This window comes from Thalassophryne amazonica, chromosome 10 (genome assembly GCF_902500255.1).
Source record: "Thalassophryne amazonica chromosome 10, fThaAma1.1, whole genome shotgun sequence".
NCBI lineage: Eukaryota > Metazoa > Chordata > Actinopteri > Batrachoidiformes > Batrachoididae > Thalassophryne > Thalassophryne amazonica.
Window position 1 is genome coordinate 3,091,919 of NC_047112.1, and position 20,470 is coordinate 3,112,388.

At 47.0% G+C, this 20,470-nt stretch overlaps 1 protein-coding gene across 1 annotated transcript in view; it reads right to left on the reverse strand.

Annotated features, from left to right (window-relative positions):
* Positions 1 to 20,232, reverse strand: part of frem1b (Fras1 related extracellular matrix 1b) — a 199,592-nt gene extending 179,360 nt beyond the window's left edge. The window contains exons 1-2 of the mRNA XM_034179310.1: positions 20,100 to 20,232; positions 5,009 to 5,325 (exon numbers count right to left, since the gene is read on the reverse strand). Coding sequence (XP_034035201.1) covers positions 5,009 to 5,227 — 219 coding nt within the window. The 5' untranslated portion in view covers positions 5,228 to 5,325; positions 20,100 to 20,232. The remainder of the gene's footprint in view (positions 1 to 5,008; positions 5,326 to 20,099) is intronic.
* Positions 20,233 to 20,470: the final 238 nt, after the last annotated feature.

Sequence of the window (20,470 nt, forward strand, 5' to 3'; positions counted from 1 at the left end):
TGTGAATGAGAGGGAGCCCAGTGGAATAGTGCAGTTACAAGGAGTAGAAGTGGTGAAAGTAGATGAGTTTAAATATTTGGGGTCAACTGTTCAAAGTAATGGAGAGTGTGGTAGAGAGGTGAAGAAGAGAGTGCAGGCAGGGTGGAGTGGGTGGAGAAAGGTGGCAGGAGTGATTTGTGACCGAAGAATATCAGCAAGAGTGAAGGGGAACGTTTACAAAACAGTAGTGAGACCAGCTATGTTGTATGGTCTAGAGACAGTGGCACTAACAAAAAGACAGGAGGCAGAGCTGGAGGTGGCAGAGCTGAAGATGTTGAGATTCTCTTTGGGAGTGACAAGAATGGACATGTGCAGAGGAGGGACCCAGGGTATATAGAGAGAAGGATGCTGAGGATGGAGCCACCAGGCAGGAGGAGAAGAGGGAGACCAAAGAGGAGGTTCATGGATGTGCTGAGAGACGACATGCAGGTGGTTGGTGTGACAGAGGAAGATACAGAGGACAGGGTGAGATGGAAACGATTGATCTGCTGTGGCGACCCCTAACGGGAACAGCCGAAAGACAAAGAAGAATCTCTTCCCTTTTCTACTTCTGTGCGCTTTCTTCCTGTATGCTTCAAACCTCTTTCTCATTTCTTTACCTCTCTGTCTGTCTGTAGGTTTTCAGCCTTTACTCTGTTTGTGTGTTATGTCCTGGTGGTTTCCTCGTTGCCAACCTGTTTTCGTTCCCAGTGTTTTCAGAATGTTTTTGTCAGCCTCCTTGCCCTGCGTCTTGTTGTGTTGTATTGAAAGTTGAATGAGTAAATTAAATAAGTTAGTTTATAAAGATTAAAATAAGTGCCTGGTTTTCTGGCAGAGTGAGCGCTCTGCACTTTGTTGAGCCTTGTATATGGTGACAGAGTGGGCAGTCTCTCTGCAGACACACACGGGGCACTCGGAGGTAAACTCCCAGTGGTGCTGCTAACATTTTCTACGACGTTTCTGCCTTGGAAACTATTTGTAATTAAATACATTGGTTTCCAGAGAATGTCATGTTATAAACTTTGTTGTGACACTTGCTCTGTTAGCAGTAGCTTCATTATGGCCCAGTCACACGGCACTTAACGAAGGGCAACGAAACCCAAATGAAACAAGAAAACTGGACTTTTGTTGGCATTGTTTAACGTTCACGCAGCTTTGTTCCTGCATCCTGCACTTCGATTTTTAAACTGTTGAAAAATTTGAGTGAATGCCGCCTAAAACCTTAATTCATCCATATTTCGTTTTGCTGTGGTTCTTGATGGATTTTTATCGTTTGCTTAGTCTTTGTAACGTTAGCGTTTAGTTTGACTTTGTTCAACCAGCTGAATGTTTTCACACAGTACAAAAGCTGGTTTGTGGGCACTTTTGTGGAGGAGCTGCAGCTTCTTCACGGTGGTGCTGGTGTGTGTGGTGTGGGGCTTCTGCCACTGCGTGCGATGTGGCGAGTGCTGCCGCGGACATGCCGTGGCGCTGGCCGGCCAGGAAGAATTTGTCGGCCTCTCTGCCAGCGCATGGCAGCCCATGATAGTGGTGTTATTCCAGCGCTGCGTGCAAGTGAGGAAGGGGTTGCTGCACAAAAAGTCTGGCCGGAGCTGCAGCAGTCTGTCCATGAGCTCTGAAGGGCTTGTTGTCCTCCAGCCTCTGCAGAGAGAAGAGCCTGCTGCCCCTTTCAGCATCTGACAGTTCAAAAGTTTTGAGGAAGTCATCCTTGATCACTGCGTATTTGTTCGCAGCGGGGGGCTTTGCAGCAATGCGACCAGCTTCGTTTTTGTGGAGCTGACAGCCGACATGACATAATAATATTTTGTGTAGTCTGCGCTGATCTCTCAGAGTGAACTGCGCCTCGGTTTCTGCAAACCAGGCAGCAGTTTACAGAAGCATGACCTTGGGCATCAAGTGTGGAAAAAGTTTCAACAGCAGCTGTTCAACTGTTCACGTGTGAACAGTTTTGATCCACAGAGGTGTGACATATGAAAACAGAAAACCCAGTGTGATTTCAAATGTCTGCATTCCTTTGTGAACGTTTGAGATGCTGCATGTACGAGGCAGTCCTTCTGTGCGCATGTGCATGTGCGCTACAACACATCCAAACAGTGAATTCATTCATCCAGAGTGAATCAGCTGGAGAGGAGGTGAAGTGTGTGTGTGTGTGTGTGTGTGTGTGTGTGTGTGTGTGTGTGTGTGTGTGTGTGTGTGTTGTGTGTGTGTGTGTGTGTGTGTGTGTGTGTGTGTGTGTGTGTGTGTGTGTGTCTGATCCAGGAACACAGCGCCTCTGCGTGCGTGATCAGAACTGGTAATTGAACCCGTGCATGCATGTGACTGATACACAGCCTGGTGATCAGAAAACCAGGATTTTGAAAAAGAAAAAAAAGGCAGAGAGACAGACAGTGTTTCTCCCCCATCTCGTACACATGCATTTCGGACAGCAATTAGAGTTTTGGTATTTGAGAGATTCGAAAAATATCTGGCATGTTTCCAGTGTGTATAATTTTGGTGGTGTATTTAGCGTTTGTGGTGTGGTGGTGTTTTTTGTTGTTTTTTTTTGTAAAAATGAGGCATCTTATGAATGTTGAGCAAATGCTTCAGTTTTTTGGGGTTTTTTTTTAATTGGAGCAAGAGGGAGCGCACAGTGTTTCGTCAGAGTCTGAACCAGACACTGAGGATTCTGATGATGAAGGAGATGATCCCTCTTTTGTTCTGGATGAGGAACCAGAGCAGGTGGATCCACCAACATGCGCACAGATCTCCACAGTCGGTCAGATCACGCGCTTCTGTTTTCAGCTGAGCTCCATCCCAGTGCCAAGTCCTGGAACACAGACATGCAGACACACACTGCTCCAGCAGTGGCTCCAGGCGCATTTAGTTTAAAGCGTTGAGATCAATGTTAGCTTCGGTTTCATTTTGTTCTTCTTTTAGCCCTTTTGCGTTCTTGATTCACAGGATATTCGGTGATGGGAAAAGTCAAAAGCTCATTTGTCGACCTTTTCTCGACGATTTGTGATTTTTTTTTTTTACTTTTTCCCCTTCGTTCAGGAATCGCCGTTACTGTGTGACTGGGCCATTAGCTTTGTTACCTCTGTTCTGTAACTGTGAGGTGCAGTTAAAGCTAAGAGCCGTGTGTGTGTGTTTTTTATATGGCGCACAGTTGCTTTATACTGGTTAAAGTTTGCACACTAATTTATGTTGGTTTTCTGTACTGTTTCAGTTTTACAAATATCAGCAAAGAGTTCAAAGTATTGAGTAAAAACTAAGATTTTACTAAGAACTAAGAACGAAGACATTTTATCAGCAAAGAAAATGGTCAAAGCATATGTCTAGGAAATAAATTTATGGCTGGATATTAGATTAGATTAGATAAGCCTTTATTCATCCCTCAATGGGGAAATTTCAGATTTCCACACTCACATTCGACATACAAACAGCAATTGATCTACAATTGTTACTTGTTTACCGTAATAATGGCACACATCAGAATTAGGACAACACATATACATTTGACATTGTTTATGTGCACTAAACTTGAAACAGTCCATTTTCCAATTGAGGCGATGTGAGTGTGTTGGTAGCCACTGCAACTATCAAGTCGCGCTGCCTGCCCACTTGGGAAAGAACGGAGGCCAGCCACAGGAAGGGAGGGGCAGGAAAGAGGTGAGAGGAGAAAACTGGAGCATGCTTCAATCCATGTGTAAGTCTGTCAGTTTATTGTCCTTGTGGGTTGAGATAAGAATGGAGCCGAATAATCTCATCAGAGCCTGGATAAATTCCTCTGGAGGTAAACAGTGGGCAATTGACCATGATGTTAGATAGCCTGTAGTGTTGCAGCTGAGCAGTGAAAAACACTTTTTACAGTTCACTCGCACAGCCAAATCCCAATTATGAATTAAGAATATTCCCAATATTGAATTAAGAATATTCACCGGCCTCCAAAACCTTCAGCTTCAACTGCAAGGTACGCATCAGCTCCAAGGTGTCATCCAGTTTGCGTCTGAGTTCAAGAGTCAACGCAGTCTGAGAATGCACTGCCTTGCCAACCTTGTTAATCATGACGGACAAGCGAGGGCCCGTGGTTCTTGATGCCACCGTCTGGCCAATTTCCGGTAGACCAGGGCAGCACATAAGCCAAAAAGTACCAGCCTGCTACCATGAGACCAAAAATGAATAAATCCTCGACATCCTCAACAGAGAAAGGCGCCAAGCATGCAACACGCCAGGAACTCCAGGAGTCGAGGACATAGCCCACAGGATATGTTCCATCTGGGCAGGCAGGATCCCTTCTTGTAGAAAAAAATGGTGTCAATAGCATTCAGAGACCAGCTGATCAATTCCATGGTTAATCCAATAGTCGTCCAATAGATCCAGAATCCAATATAGTTTTGAGGAATTCCCATTCTGGTGGAGTAGGGACTTGAAGGTTAAAAACAGAGAGATAAGGGAGAGTGGAGGAGATGCGACCGCCCTCGTCGGAGTCCCAAGCTGAATCGAAATCGGATAGAAAGCTGAAAGGTTGAAGTTTTTCATACCGATGTCAATATTGGCTCTGCATTTTGTCAGTCTAGCATAAAGTTGCTGCACCTGTTTGACACTCTTGGTCTGGTGCCAAAAGTCAATCATTTTTGTTCACTGTAGTATGGTTAATCTTTTCCTGAGTCTTGCTTGGCATCAACATAAACTTCAGGGTCTCTGCAAGTAAAAAAGAAACATAAGTGATTAAGTTTGTAGCATTTAAGGGTCAAACCAAGTGTTTTAAATGTAGATTTTTTTGGGACACCCTATATTTATTGAAGAGGAATTTGAATGTTAGAGTTGAGGCGAGGTGACGGTATCACAGCCGTTATTGAAGAACTTTTTCAGGATGCCTTTTTGCATGTTCTCCACACTGGGGTCACACAGAGAATTATGACAAAAAATAGATTTGTTTTGATTTCTGGATTGTCACAGCGTCACGTCTAAAACAGCTTTGTGTGTTGAAGAAACTGTATGGTGTTGTGACCTGTGGCGTGAACTTTCCCACTCTCTGTGTGACAGGCTCATTCAGCACCGCCTCCACCCGACAGTCAGTGCTCGGGTCCACGCTGATCCTCAGCTGTTTGTCTGTGATGAACACAGAGCGCCCCCTGGTGACCTCAACACCGGAGTTTACAGTGACTAGACTTCCTGTGCAGATGGCTGATAAAGCCCACAGTGACAGAATCACCCCGAGGTGAGCCATGATCCCACACAGTCTCCAGAGGTCTCAGTCTTCTCCACAGCTCATGGTCAGTCTCTTTGTCCACATCACTGATTCCTCTGGTTTGGTGACGACTCAACCTACAGAGAAGAAAAACATCTCACTGAAATGCAACATCTATTAAGTCCTCATAGTTACACTTCTGCCTCTGGTCCATCAGTGTCTTCTGTCTTTTGGTTGGTGTGGAACACTGACTAGTTTTGTGAAGCATCTCCGCTGATCTCCATAGTTAGAAAACACAGAGTAGCTGTTTTTCTCAGTTAAGAACTGACCTTTCAATCATCTCATACCTGACACATGCTCCAGATCTCCACAAAATGTGATGAGTCTTAGAGTTCGTGCATGCGGGTTCATATCTTCACCAGGCTTATGTTGGCCAACAATTACAGCTCCCCAGACTCTTGATCAACAAAAGTGGTAACAGCAGCTCATTTAGTTCAATACAATTTCAATAATAATAATTTCACGATAAAATTGCCTCAAGGCGCTTCACACAAGTAAGGTCTAACCTTACCAACCCCCAGAACAAGAACACAGGCGACAGTGGTAAGAAAAAAACTCCCTCTGAGGAAGAAACCTCAAGCAGACCAGACTCAAAGGGGTGACCCTCTGCTTGGGCCATGATATAGACACAATTTACAAAACAATTCACAAAACGACCATACAGGAAATGTTGTTGGTGCACAGGACAGGAGGGTTTCAGAAACAGACACCACACCCATCTCTGGATGGAGCTGCACCTCAAACAGAGAGAAAAAAACAGAATCAGGCATGCGAAAGACAACAAATACAGTATAATTTGTCAGCATTAAACAACAAGAAAAACAGAAGAAATACTAAGGTGATCGCCGGCCACTAGCCCTAAACTTCACTAAAAGACCCAGAGGAGATTTCTTAAGTTATGGTTTAATCACTGCAGATTTGAAACGATTAGGAACAGATGCAGAGGTTAATGGCAGATTAATCATTTCCAGCACAGTCGGCCAAAGAGTGGGTCAACTTTAGTTCAAACCTAAAGGTAAGGATCTCATAACGGGGGTCCATGGGGTTCACCACTGATGACTCTGTGGTCAGTGTTGGTGGCCTCACAACTTGTGGTGATGACCACAGCAAAACAGAGGTCCACAACTTTATGGTCCTGGTGCTTCCAGTCTTACTCTATGGTTGTCAGACCTGCACAGTAACCAGGGACCTGATGTGTTTAGGGGAGGTGATGGTCTAGTGGTTAAGCGTTGAGCTTGAGACCAGAGGATCCTCAGTTTAAATCCCAGCCTGAGCGGAAAATCACTAAGGGCCCTTGGGCAAGATCCTTAATCCCCTACTTTGAGCCATCAAGTGTGGAAAAAGTTCCAGCAGCATCAGAGATCCGCGTATGAACAGCTTTTGATCCACAGAGGTGTGACATATCAAAACAGAAAACCCAGTGTGTTTGCAAATGGCTGCATTCTTTTTTGAACATTTGAGTCACTGAATCATGTTCGAGGCAGTCCTTCTGTGCGCACACGCACGTGCACGGAAGGAAAATACTGAATGCATTCATCCAGAGTGAATCAGCTGGAGAGAAGGTAAGTGTGTGTATGTGTGTGTGTGTGTGTGTGTGTGTGTGTGTGTGTGTGTGTGTGTGTGTGTGTGTGTGTGTGTGTGTGTGTGTCTGATCCATGAACACAGCGCCTGTGCATGCATGATCAGAACTAGTCATTGAACCCTCACGCATGTTAATTTGGGGGATGAAAATTTACAGGGTGATTCCATAATTTTTTCCTCAGAATTGAGTGATTCCATATTTTTTTCCACTGCTTGGTCTAAAAAAGTAACCGTTACTGACTACCATAATCTTTTTTTCTTGATTTCTTATAGTGTTTCTTAAAGCCAGAAAGTTGCCATTTGAAATGACTTTAGTTTTGTGTCATGTCTGTGATCTGCTTTTTTTCTACAAAATTAAACAACTGAATGAACATCCTCCGAGGCCGGTGATTCCATCATTTTTGCCAGGGGTTGTACAACCTAATTCATGGCCATCCACAGCGCGCACCACCAGAGGGCATGAGAGCTTAAACAATTTCAGGTGCAGGGATCTAGCAAGAGAGAACAAAATCAAGATAGCATCACAACCGATATCAACAAAAGCTGACACGTTACCTGATGAGTTTTCAGAGGAAAATTTAGCAGGAATTACGTTTTGTGCTGAGGATGGAGTAATAGAATTTACACTCACCCGTAAGTCAGATTTAGGCCGCATGTCACCAGAATGTCCACAGTAAAAACAAAGTCCATCTTCTCGATGTCGCCACCTATCAGCAGAAGAAAGACGAGTGCGACCCAGTTGCATGGGCTCCTCTGCGCTGTGGTGTAGAGGATCCGTACTGACGTGGCTGGAAGAGGAGGTGTGAACGGGGGGTGGAGCAGAGCGTCGGTCAGGTAGCCGGGCTTCACGGCGAGGACAATCCTGAACATGCTGGTCGGTCGGGATGGCAAGAGCAATGAGCTCATCAAGGTCTTCCGGCAGGTCAACGGCCACAAGCGGTTCCTGGATATTTTCCACAAGCCCCTGGAAGAAGACATCATGGAGGGCTACGGGATTCCATTCACTTTTGGCCACCAGAATGCAGAAGTCAATGGCATAGTCTGTGACTCGGCGTCTGCCCTGCCTCAGCCTCATCAGGGTACGGGTAGCTTCACACCCCGGAGATTTGTGTTGAAAAACCAAATGCAGAGCAGCTGTGAATGCCTGAAGAGAGGCACAGGTGGCAGATTGGCAGCCCACTCAGCTGTTGCCCATGCCGCAGCGCGACCAGTCAGGTGAGTTATCACATAAGCTGTCTTTATCCTGTCGGAGGAGAACTTATGACATGAGTTCAAACTGTAACTCACACTGAAGTATAAATGGTCTGATATCAGCGGACTCTCCTGAGAAGCGTTCAGGTGGAGATAGCTGATTGCAGTAGTCGGGTTCAGGTACGGAAGCCGGTGCGGCTTCCAACGGCCTCAGTGCAGGTGCACTGGTGGCTGCTGATGGCTGGAACAGTAGAAGCCTGATGATTGAGTCTTGACAGTAGTTGACCCATCTGGGTGCTCACCAATGCCATAAATGAGTCCTGGCATTTAGCGAGGTTGCTAAACCTGGAAGAAAGAGTGGTGAGTTGGTCTTCTTGCTGCGCAAGCTGCTTACTGTGATGGCGTACCGCCATCTGGAAAGGGTCGGCGCCGGCTGTGTCCATGGTTGGCCAGTTTGTACTATCAAGCTGGATGGTCAGGAATTGCAGGACAAAAATGCACGGCTCAAACAAACAGCTCTGGTTATTAAAAGGTTTTACTGAGGTGGATAGCAAAGGTTGATACACGAGTAAGCAGCCCAGAAAAAGCAGCAGTACAAAAAACATCAGGCAATCAGTGTGGTCGAGGCAACAGGCTGGCGGTCAGGAACCAGTGGTGGGCACAGCTAACCAAAAAACTAGCTTTGATAACAGATAATCAGCTAACTGAGAAGTTATCTTTTATAAAGATAACTCTGTTAGGGACAGTAACAGACTGGACAAATTTGTCAGGAAGTGCATGCCAGTGATGGGGAGGGAGGTGGCCTCTGTGGGTGAAATGGTAGAGTGTAGGTTGAGGTGTATTATGAATTCCGTTATTAACAACAAATCTCATCCTCTACATGACACTGTGGTGCTCAGAAAAGCAACCGCAGTGACAGATTCCTCTCCATGAGATGCAGGACTGAGAGGTATAGAAGATCATTTGTCCCGTTTTGTTTAACGCTTCTTGTTAATGTAGTTTTACTTCCATATGTTTTTATATTTGTCTTATTTATTGGTATTTTATTGTATGGATGAATTGTGTATTTATGTATGCTCTCGGGCAGATGAATTTCCCCTTACAGGGGATGAATAAAGTTTTTATCTATCTATCTATCTAAAGCTAAACCGATAAACCACCCAAAAATTTATCGGAAGCTACAGATAACCAATAAATTCCAGTATTGTATCCAGTACACTTGCAACTACTAACAAGCTGATTTTGAGTTTTAACACCACAACTGCTTCTGGGAGCATCAAAGATGACCACAGACCCAAAAAATGAGTCAGCACGTCTGTCTTAGAGCGTCCTGCCCTCTGCTGGAAACTCCTGTTTACTACATAGCTTCCAGCAGCAAAGCAGTTGAAAGAAGCAGCAAAGCTCAACTCTCTACTCAATAACAGCGATGCCGTCAGGTGGAGGTCTTGGAAAATAAAGCAGTGCTGACTTATGGTTTGGTGTATAAATAAAACGAATACTGATAGAATAACTCCATTAATGTCAATTCTGTAAACTATAACATATATATTTTAATGTTGAATAATGCACTAATTCTGAAGTTTTGTAACAACCACAGACAGATGGCAAAGGATTATGGGTAAAATGTACCTCCACTAACACTGATTGGTTGACTCATTCATTCTGTGTAAACACCAACACGTTAATGTGAGGTGTGTCGTGTGTTGGTCTTTACAGATAAATGTGCTTTTGTAAAATATGCCATTTTTTACTTGTAAAAAAAAGGCATTTTCAAAAAAAAAAAGAAAAAGCCAAGTTGTAATTAGATAACTGCCTGATATAACCGGTGTCAAAATAAATAGAACACTGTCATGATCTACTGATGCCAGACATTCAGTACTTAAGCTGGGTTTACACTGTGCGAGTTTTGGCCCTTTTCAGACGATTTTTCACTCGTGTGAGAATTTTTTGGATCGCACCGAGTTTTTAATCCCGTGTCCTGCATCGTGTAGTATACATGGAATAACGAGCTGCGTTTAACCTCTCACGACCACCTCCTGATCGGCAATCGTATGGTTGGATGAAAATCAAACCTGTTTGATATTCTGGTTGGCCGTCATGAGGGTATCCCGCTGCTGAAGCCCTACAAGCGTCCAACCTCTATCACTGTGCCTGTGCAAACACCGGAGAGAGCATAACAGTGATCAGCAGAGCAGCTTCTGTTTCTTCCCCCACTTTCTTCAACTCATGTACGCGTAAAATCTTGTAATGTTTTATTTTAAACTTTGATGTCTCCCATCAAGAGTTTTTGTAAAAATAAGAAATGTACATAAATATAGTTTGAAAAAAAAAAGCTTCTGTTTACGTTTTGCTTCTGGAAACATGAGTCCGACGTGTGGTTTTTGAGCGTACAATGTGTGTGAGAACATAAATTGTGTGCTCTGAACTTTTACACCGTGCGGTTCTGTCGTACAGTTTGAGCTGGAGCCGAGTACAGTGATTGAAAATATTGTACAGTGTCTGCCCAGCTTTAGGGCGAATACTGCCATGAACAAAACTGGCCAGTAGATGGCAGTGGAGACCGTGAAAACTTGCCAAAACAAAATTCCAGATAATCCGTGTCTGCTACGTTTAAGATGCATGGAATTTAATAAACACAAACACAAACGCAATAACAACATCTATAAACTCAGAGAATATATTCACGAGAGTTTTAGGCACTAGAGTTTAATGCTGTTATCCATGTGGAGCCTGATCAGACCGTCTCAAATGCATTTCTTCTGTCGTGAATGTACTGAGATACCCATAATGCACTGCTGCTGGGCACAGCATCTCCACACTAAAACCTTCAAAATTAGCGTATTACTTTAAAACTAAAACATATATCTGATATTTTCACTTTATAAAACTTCAGAAGTGACATTAATTTAAATAACTTGTCCGAAATTAGTTTGGTTAAAATTTTAACCATAAGTTAAACATGTATGCCTCTGGATGACTTGGGTGATATTGCCAGCGAATCAGTATGGGGTCAAAAGAAATGAGTTTTTTTTTCTTTTTTGTGACCAGTTCTTCTTTGTCTGCAGAGGATAGAGCAGTTTCTTCTGGAACCAGTTCTCCTCTGTTTATGGAGGGTAGAACTACACATCTGCTACAAAAAATTTAACAGGTAGGTGCTCAACTGATTTTAAATTTTATAAATGTTTGTAGCTTTTAAGCTTTGTTTACCACATATGTTAGCGGTCTAAAAATTATCAGACCAAAATTTATCGGAAGATAATTAGTCTGATAATGGTTTTCAAAGTTATCTGAAAAGCTAATACGATAATGAAAACATTATTTTTGATAATTAGCGGTTATCGGATTAGTGGAACTGTGCCCACCACTGTCAGGAACACACTACATTTACATGCAGCCAATGCCGCCAATAACGCTTTCATAACCCTTTCATAACCAGAATATTAGCAATAACCCGGTTGCGCACGGTCATGTAAACACCCGCAAAAACCTGAATATGCTCATATTCCGGTTTTTAAAAACCGGAATAAGACCCCTGGTGTTGTGTGCGCCACTGAAGAGGGGGTACTGCTGGCCCACCACCACCAGATGGCGCCCTGCTTGGGGGGCGGCTCCAAGCACGAGAGGGCGTCGGACCTACTGGGAGTGACAGCTGTCACACATCATCAACACCAGCTGTCACTCATCAACCACATCCTCCATAAAAGCCAGACTGCAACTCCACCTCCCCACCGAGAAATCAGCTACCACTCAGGTAACCTTCTCTGCGGTGATTTTCTGTGACTAAACATTGTTCTGTGTGCAGCCATTTTCTTGTGGCTACAGTCTGAAGCTGGATTGGCGGATAGTGTGAGCGCGATGTCTTCGCCTCTCACTCCTTCCAGGGAAGTGACTGACAGGAGCTGCACGGGTGATTCTGTGTCTGGAGGTGGAGGTTTTCCCTCCTGGACGAATTAAGCACTGAAAGATTGCTGGGTGTGTATTCACACACCCACCATTAACTGTTTCTGTTTCTGCCAGCAGTACCGGGTCTGACTGCCGAAGACAGTGGCCACCTGGGGCGCAGGACTTGGTGGCTCCAGTGTTCTTCAGATTCGTTGGCGGTGGAAACTGTGTGGGATCCGACTCTTCTCTGGCCAGACATCTTCTATCTTCGAGCCTGCCCACACATCACCTTGTGTATGATTGACCATCCTCATCCTCTGTTATTGTCTGTATTTCGTTGTGCGATTCACAACATTAAATTGTTACTTTTTGGCTTATCCATTGTCCGTTCATTAACGCCCCCTGTTGTGGGTCCGTGTCACTACACTTTCACAACACCTGGGTTACTCCTTTTCTAACCCGAATATCAGGTCATATAAAAGTGCATCGGGATATCCACAACGAATCTTGGTTTTTTGAGTACGGCAACTACTTGTATGAGGCGCGCGCAACCCACCGGATACCACAGAAGCAGATGTAAACAGCGCATTGGGTTCTGCGTCATTATCAGGCGGGCTGGTCGCGGCACCAGCTGGCATCACCACGATTGCTCTGCCTCCGATGTGCATACTGAGTCTGCGTGTTGTGTGGGCCGCCAGAAGAGGATGTACTGCTGGCCCACCACCAAAGGGCGCCCTGCCTGAAGTGCGGGCTTCAGGCACGAGAGGGCGCTGCCGCCACGGACACAGCCGGGAGTGACAGCTGTCACTCATTAATTCCTGACAGCTGTCACACATTCTTCATCATCGCACTCCATAAAGACCAGACGTCATCTCCACCTCATCGCGGAGATATCATACTTCATTGGAGGTAATACTCTCAGCCTTTTTGTGAGATTTATAAATCTGTTATTGTGAGTGTTTGCAGGAGAACCGGTCGTTTTTGCGGAGGCTGTGCAAGACGGCGCTCCTTTTCATCTGATACCGCTGCAACATATTGAGTGAGAGGTGGAGGTGGCATTCCCACCGCTGTTGTTACTGGGTGTACACACACCCACACTTGACTGTCTTTGTTCTTCGCCAGCAGTACCAGATCCGACAGTCGGGGACGGTGATCACCTGGGAATTCGGGACTTGGCGGCTCCAGTATTCACCAGGTTCTGTGGGGGCGGAAATCGTGTGGTTCCGGCTCTTCTCAGGACAGACGTCTTCTATCCTCGAGCCTGCCCACACGTCACCTTTGTAATTTGACTGTAATTATATTCTGAGATTGTCTGTATGTTCGTTGTGCACGTTTCACAACATTAAATTGTTACCTTTTGGCTCATCTATTGACCGTTCATTTGCGCCCCCTGTTGTGGGTCCGTGTCACTACACTTTCACAACAGGATATCTCGGCCAGCGTCATGGACTCCGAGGGGCATCACCCGGCTGTTGAACGACCAATGGGAGAGCAGGGAGCGCAGGCGTCTGCAGGAGGCATGATTGGTGAGCTACAGCACATTCTCACCGCCTTTACGGCTCGGTTGGACCAAATGACCGAGCAAAACATCCTCCTGAACTGCAGGGTGGAGGCTCTCTCCGCACAGATGGCGGCGAGCGCTCAGGGCGCTGCTGCAGCTCGTCCTCCTGCCGACCCTGTGCAGAATATGAACGTTCCAGTGGTGGTTCAACAACCCCTCCCACCATCCCCTGAAGCATACATAAGCCCTCCTGAGCCGTACGGAGGTTTTGTGGAGACGTGCGCGGACTTTCTCATGCAATGTTCGCTCGTCTTCGCACAACGTCCCGTCATGTACGCGTCAGATGCTAGTAAAATAGCTTATGTGATTGCTCTGCTTCGGGGTAAAGCACACGCCTGGGCTACGGCGCTCTGGGAACAGAACTCACGGTTGTTATCAGCATACACTGGGTTTGTGGGGGAGTTCAGAACAGTGTTTGATCACCCTAACAGAGGAGAGACCGCTTCAACCGTGCTGCTGTCAATGAGACAGGGACGCGAGAGCGCAGCCGCTTATGCAGTCAACTTCCGCATCGCGGCTGCGAGGTCCGGCTGGAATAACGTTGCGCTCCGCGCCGCCTTCATAAACGGACTGTTGTTGGTTCTGAAGGAGCAGCTGGTAGCTAAGGAGGAACCGCGGGATTTAGATGGGCTTATCGATCTCGTTATACGGTTAGACATTCGGTTGGAGGAACGCCGTCGGGAGCGAGGTGAAGGACGTGACCGGATACGCGCCACCCCTCTCCCTTCCGGGTTCGAAATGGCGCCGCCCTCCCCACGCTCCACAACCACAGCGCTCCGTGGGGTAACAGCTCCCCCTGCTGACGTTGTTAGGGAAACGCACAGGGCCAAAATGAGGAGGCTGATCCGCGGGGAGTGTTTTCTCTGCAGCTCAAAGGAGCACATACAGAAAAACTGCCCCAAACGGCCAAAACGACAACACTCGCCCTTAGAGACTGGGCTAAGGGGGGGTCAAAACATTCAATTGAGACACACACAGATTGCCACACGACTCCCAGTCACAATCCTGAGCGGGGATTTAACCCTTCAAGCCCCAGCACTGGTGGACACGGGGTCAGAAGGGAATCTGCTAGACAGCAGATGGGCAAGGGAGGTAGGGCTCCCTCTGGTGGCGCTTCCTTCGCCATTACAGGTTCGGGCACTAGATGGCACCCTCCTCCCTTTACTCACACACAAGACACAACCAGTAACTCTGGTGGTGTCTGGAAACCATCGGGAGGAGATTGAGTTTTTTGTAACTCCTTCTACCTCCCGCGTGATTTTGGGCTTCCCATGGATGTTGACGCACAATCCCCGGATTGATTGGCCGTCTGGGGTGGTGGTTCAGTGGAGCAAAACCTGCCATCGGGTGTGTTTAGGATCCTCGGTTCCTCCCAGTTTACAGGCTAAGGAGGAGGTCAAAGTCCCTCCCAATCTGACGGCAGTGCCGGTTGAGTACCACGATCTTGCTGACGTCTTCAGCAAGGATCTGGCACTCACCCTTCCCCCGCACCGTCCGTACGATTGTGCCATTGATTTGGTTCCAGGCGCTGAGTTCCCGTCCAGGAGGCTGTACAACCTCTCACGACCTGAGCGCGAATCAATGGAGACCTACATCCGGGACTTATTAGCTGCCGGGCTGATCCAGAACTCCACCTCCCCGATGGGGGCAGGTTTCTTTTTTGTGGGCAAGAAAGATGGCGGACTCCGTCCATGCATTGATTACAGGGGGCTGAATGAGATTACGGTTCGCAATCGATACCCGTTGCCATTGTTGGATTCCGTGTTCACCCCCCTGCATGGAGCCAAAATCTTTACTAAGCTGGATCTTAGAAATGCGTATCACCTGGTTCGGATCCGGAAGGGAGACGAATGGAAGACGGCATTTAACACCCCGTTAGGTCACTTTGAGTACCTGGTCATGCCGTTCGGCCTCACCAACGCCCCCGCGACGTTCCAAGCCTTGGTTAACGACGTCTTGCGGGACTTCCTGCACCGATTCGTCTTTGTATATCTGGACGATATTCTCATCTTTTCTCCAGATCCTGAGACCCATGTCCAGCATGTACGTCAGGTCCTGCAGCGGTTATTAGAGAACCGACTGTTTGTGAAGGGCGAGAAGTGCGAGTTTCACCGCACGTCTTTGTCCTTCCTGGGGTTTATCATCTCCTCTAACTCCGTCGCCCCTGATCCGGCCAAGGTTGCGGCGGTGAGAGATTGGCCCCAACCAACAAGCCGTAGGAAGCTGCAACAGTTCCTCGGCTTCGCTATTTTCTATAGGAGGTTCATTAAGGGCTACAGTCAGGTAGTTAGCCCCCTGACAGCCCTGACCTCTCCAAAAGTCCCCTTCACCTGGTCGGATCGGTGCGAAGCCGTGTTCAAGGAGTTGAAATGACGGTTCTCTACTGCGCCAGTTTTGGTGCAGCCCGACCCTAGCCGCCAGTTCATGGTTGAAGTGGACGCCTCTGACTCAGGGATAGGAGCCGTGCTGTCCCAGAGCGGAGAGACCGATAAGGTTCTTCACCCGTGTGCCTACTTTTCACGCAGGTTGACCCCGGCTGAACGGAACTATGACGTCGGCAATCGAGAACTCCTTGCGGTGAAAGAGGCTCTTGAGGAGTGGAGACACCTGTTGGAGGGAGCGTCTGTGCCGTTCACGGTTTTCACTGACCATCGGAACCTGGAGTATATCAGGACCGCCAAGCGGCTGAACCCCAGGCAAGCCCGCTGGTCACTGTTCTTCGGGCGTTTTGACTTCCGGATCACTTATCGCCCCGGGACCAAAAACCAGAGGTCGGATGCCTTGTCCCGGGTACACGAAGAGGAGGTCAAAACTGCACTGTCGAATCCACCGGAGCCCATCCTGCCGGAGTCCACTATCGTGGCCACCCTCACCTGGGACGTGGAGAAGATCATCCGGGAGGCCCTGGCACTTCTGTGCTCCCGGTCCGGCGCTGCCTCCTGCCCGGATCATTGACGGGGAGCCGGCTTGGACAGTGCGCCGGCTCCTGGACGTCCGTCGAATGGGCCGGGGGTTCCAGTAGTTGGTGGACTGGGAAGGGTATGGACCCGAAGAACGCTCCTGGGTGAAGAGGAGCTTCATCCTGGACCCGGCCCTCCTGGCCGATTTCTACCGCAGACACCCGGACAAGCCTGGTCGGGCGCCAGGAGGCGCCCGTTGAGGGGGGGGTCCTGTTGTGTGGGCCGCCAGAAGAGGATGTACTGCTGGCCCACCACCAAAGGGCGCCCTGCCTGAAGTGCGGGCTTCAGGCACGAGAGGGCGCTGCCGCCACGGACACAGCCGGGAGTGACAGCTGTCACTCATTAATTCCTGACAGCTGTCACACATTCTTCATCATCGCATTCCATAAAGACCAGACGTCATCTCCACCTCATCGCCGAGATATCATGCTTCATTGGAGGTAATACTCTCAGCCTTTTTGTGAGATTTATAAATCTGTTATTGTGAGTGTTTGCAGGAGAACCGGTCGTTTTTGCGGAGGCTGTGCAAGACGGCGCTCCTTTTCATCTGAGACCGCTGCAACATATTGAGTGAGAGGTGGAGGTGGCATTCCCACCGCTGTTGTTACTGGGTGTACACACACCCACACTTGACTGTCTTTGTTCTTTGCCAGCAGTACCAGATCCGACAGTCGGGGACGGTGATCACCTGGGAATTCGGGACTTGGCGGCTCCAGTATTCACCAGGTTCTGTGGGGGCGGAAATCGTGTGGTTCCGGCTCTTCTCAGGACAGACGTCTTCTATCCTCGAGCTTGCCCACACGTCACCTTTGTAATTTGACTGTAATTATATTCTGAGATTGTCTGTATGTTCGTTGTGCACATTTCACAACATTAAATTGTTACCTATTGGCTCATCTATTGACCGTTCATTTGCGCCCCCTGTTGTGGGTCCGTGTCACTACACTTTCACAACACTGCGGGCTCAATAAACGCCACAGCGGGCCACTCACACCGCCCCCGTCTCTGCTGTGTGGAGCTGCGCCAACTCTGGCAACAGGTCCAGAGACTACGCTCGCTATTTTGATGCGGAGGCAGCCTGCAAGGATAGATTTCTTGCGGAAAAAATCCACAGCGCCGCAGGGTCTCGGTATACTGCAGCCGCAGAGCTCCGTGGCCATGACTTGGATTCTTTGCGGGTCCCGCATTCGTACCCCCGGAGGCAGTGAGCGAAGGGAGAGCACACGCATTGTGTTCTGCGTGTGTCTGTTACAATCTTCTCACCCAGAAGAAAAAGAGTGTTTACACAGGAGAGAAAAATGAGAAAATGTTAATGCCTGTTTGAGAAATGTGTATAAAGTGTGTAGTGAGGGGTTTCACATGAAGCAGGATTATACGAAGCAGGATTTGCATGAATGCCAGACCAAATCAAGCACCGGTGGAAGATGTGCGTTGCTGTTTAGATGGGGATATTCCAAATGATACCAATGACCATGTGTACAGGAGTAACTCTGTCTGCTTAAGCATGTAGTCGGGTTATTCCTAATGATTCAAAAACCTGAATATTGACCTTAACCCGAATATTAATGGCATGTAAACGTAGTCCATGAGGCAGGCAGGAATACGAATGCAGGAACAGGGCTGGAATGAAGGCACAAGGCACAACAAACCAGTGAGGGACAAACACATCCAGTGAGCTTATATAACCCCAGGTGATAATCAGCAAATCAGAAACAGGTGTGCACAGAAAGCATCAGAACAAGGGTGTGGCCAGAGAAAGAGAAACATCCACCACCAAGAACCAAGATAGAGACAAGAGCAGCAGAGACAGACAGACCCAAGCAGAAAACCCAGCAAGAGAATAAACAAACCAAAACCAATGAAATGCAAAAATAACTAACAGAACAAAAGAACAAAGTAAAGCAAATAAACTAACAAAAACTCAAACCCTGACACTCGCTTGCTCAGTTAATAACCCTTTACTATTACCTTCACAAGCTGATAATGTTTGATTCCCAACTTAAATATTCTGTATCTGAAAAATACAGTGAGAGAGAGAAAAAAGCTGGACAAGAGCTCAGTGAAGCCACATAAACCACTTGAGATGGGAAATGGTCAAAAACTGAGTTTATGACTGACTTTTAGAGCTGCTGATGCTGACCTGGCTTGGTTAAGTTCACAACTTGAACACGTTCATCGTGTCAGTGTCTCTGTAGTAACATTACTTCATCAAGCGATTCACAAATAAAAAAAGGATCACAATGATCCTGATGAAAATTTCTAAATCCGTCCCAACAGGACTGGTGAGTTTACAAAGATGAAGTGTACCGTCATCTGCTTTGGCTCCTCCCACTACACAAATCTCTTTATTTTTCTTGAAGTGACACAAAAACCCAAGAAATGCAAAAACTGTCACCTTCTAACTTTAAAAACAATAATCATCTCTAATCTCAGATTACTGACCACAGCTTGTTTAAACTTCACGAAACAAAACCCCCAGCATGCAGCTGGCCGTCTGGACTGCTCCCCCACACACCCTGACCAGAAACTGCTTTCACCCTCCACTGGACTTCACACTGAACCACATGGCAGGAAACAAGGGGTTAATCTGTGTGACCCCGGAGGAGGTGCTGGATGTTTGGACGGGTCCAACATCAAAGTGTCCATTAGAGTCCGACTGTTGCGTCCCTCCAACCAGAGGAGAAAAAAACCCTAATAACCTTATCTGGAAGCTGTGTTGGCTCCTCTGGGCTCAGAGGCATCTGACCATCACCATCCAGACTGTTATCAGTAAACAAGTGCAAGAGCCAGGGTCTGTCCTGGTCTGGGGCTGTCAGTGTCCTTGACAAAGGTCATTTACAGTTTGTGATTCAGCATTAATACAGAAAAGTACACTGAGATTTTAGGGCAACATTCTGCCTTCGAGACGGCATCCTGTCCAGGGACGTCCATACCCAGTTTACAATGAGACAATATGAAAACCACATTCTGCACACATTACAAAGACACGGCTGCAGAAGAAGAGAGTCCGGGTACTGGACTGGTCAATAGAGAATGTTTGGAGACTTTGAAGTGGAAAATGAAACAAAAACCCCATACTGTTGGACACCCATTGGACATGTTTGAAAGAATGGGACAAAATAACACCAGAAACATTTCTGTGCTGTTCCCACTTTATGACTTTAGTAAATAATGCCATGGTTGAATTTCATCAATACACGCAGTTACAAAAATACTGAACTAGATATTCTAGATATTTAAAAAAAAAAATTGATTCTCATATTGTACTGCAAAAATACAACACTGAGTTTGTTGTGTTCCACAGGAGCCACAGAGACGAAGTCTAAGAGATAGTTTTGTCGTCTACGTCCTTTCAGGTATGTAGCCTTTTTTACAATAATAAGGGTTATGTTTAAGAACTCATAGCTTTTTTTAAACTCTGTAACCACGTCCCCCGACCCCGGCCGTGCTTCTGTAGCTCCCGTTAACCTTCTGTTAGCACTCGTATTGATTCTGCTCTTCCATGAACTGCTCCCGTCAGAACTTGGACATGCAGGTTTCCTAAGTACAGAGCCAGCTGTATGGAATTCAACAGGTCCCTGCAGTACAGCGAGACCTCAGCGTGTGACTCTGACAAAGATCGGACTCTTATATTTTGGAGTTTCTTCTCAGTGTGTTGGTGTTTGTTGGCACTTACCTCCAGGTCTTCACTTTGTCTCCTGCACCATCTGCTTGTACTCAGTGGAATGCTGTCACACTCACTCTTTACCGCCGCCCCCCTTTCAATGGCTCCCCGTCACGCCAAGACCTCTCCTACCCCATAAAGGGGGGGGAGGGGGCTCCACTGTGAGATTTGGGGAACAAAGGGCGAGTGAGTTTCCTGTCTGACTCAGTCCTCCAGCCAAACCATCAGAGGGAGAAGAACAGGAACTCTGCAACAAACTTTGGACAAACTCCACATCTATAGTCCATCTCTGCAGCTTCTAATACCTCCCACAGCTGGACTTTCTGTCCTCGGGTTCTCTCCAGATGATGTCCTCAGTGTTATGTTTGAGGTCATGAGTATGT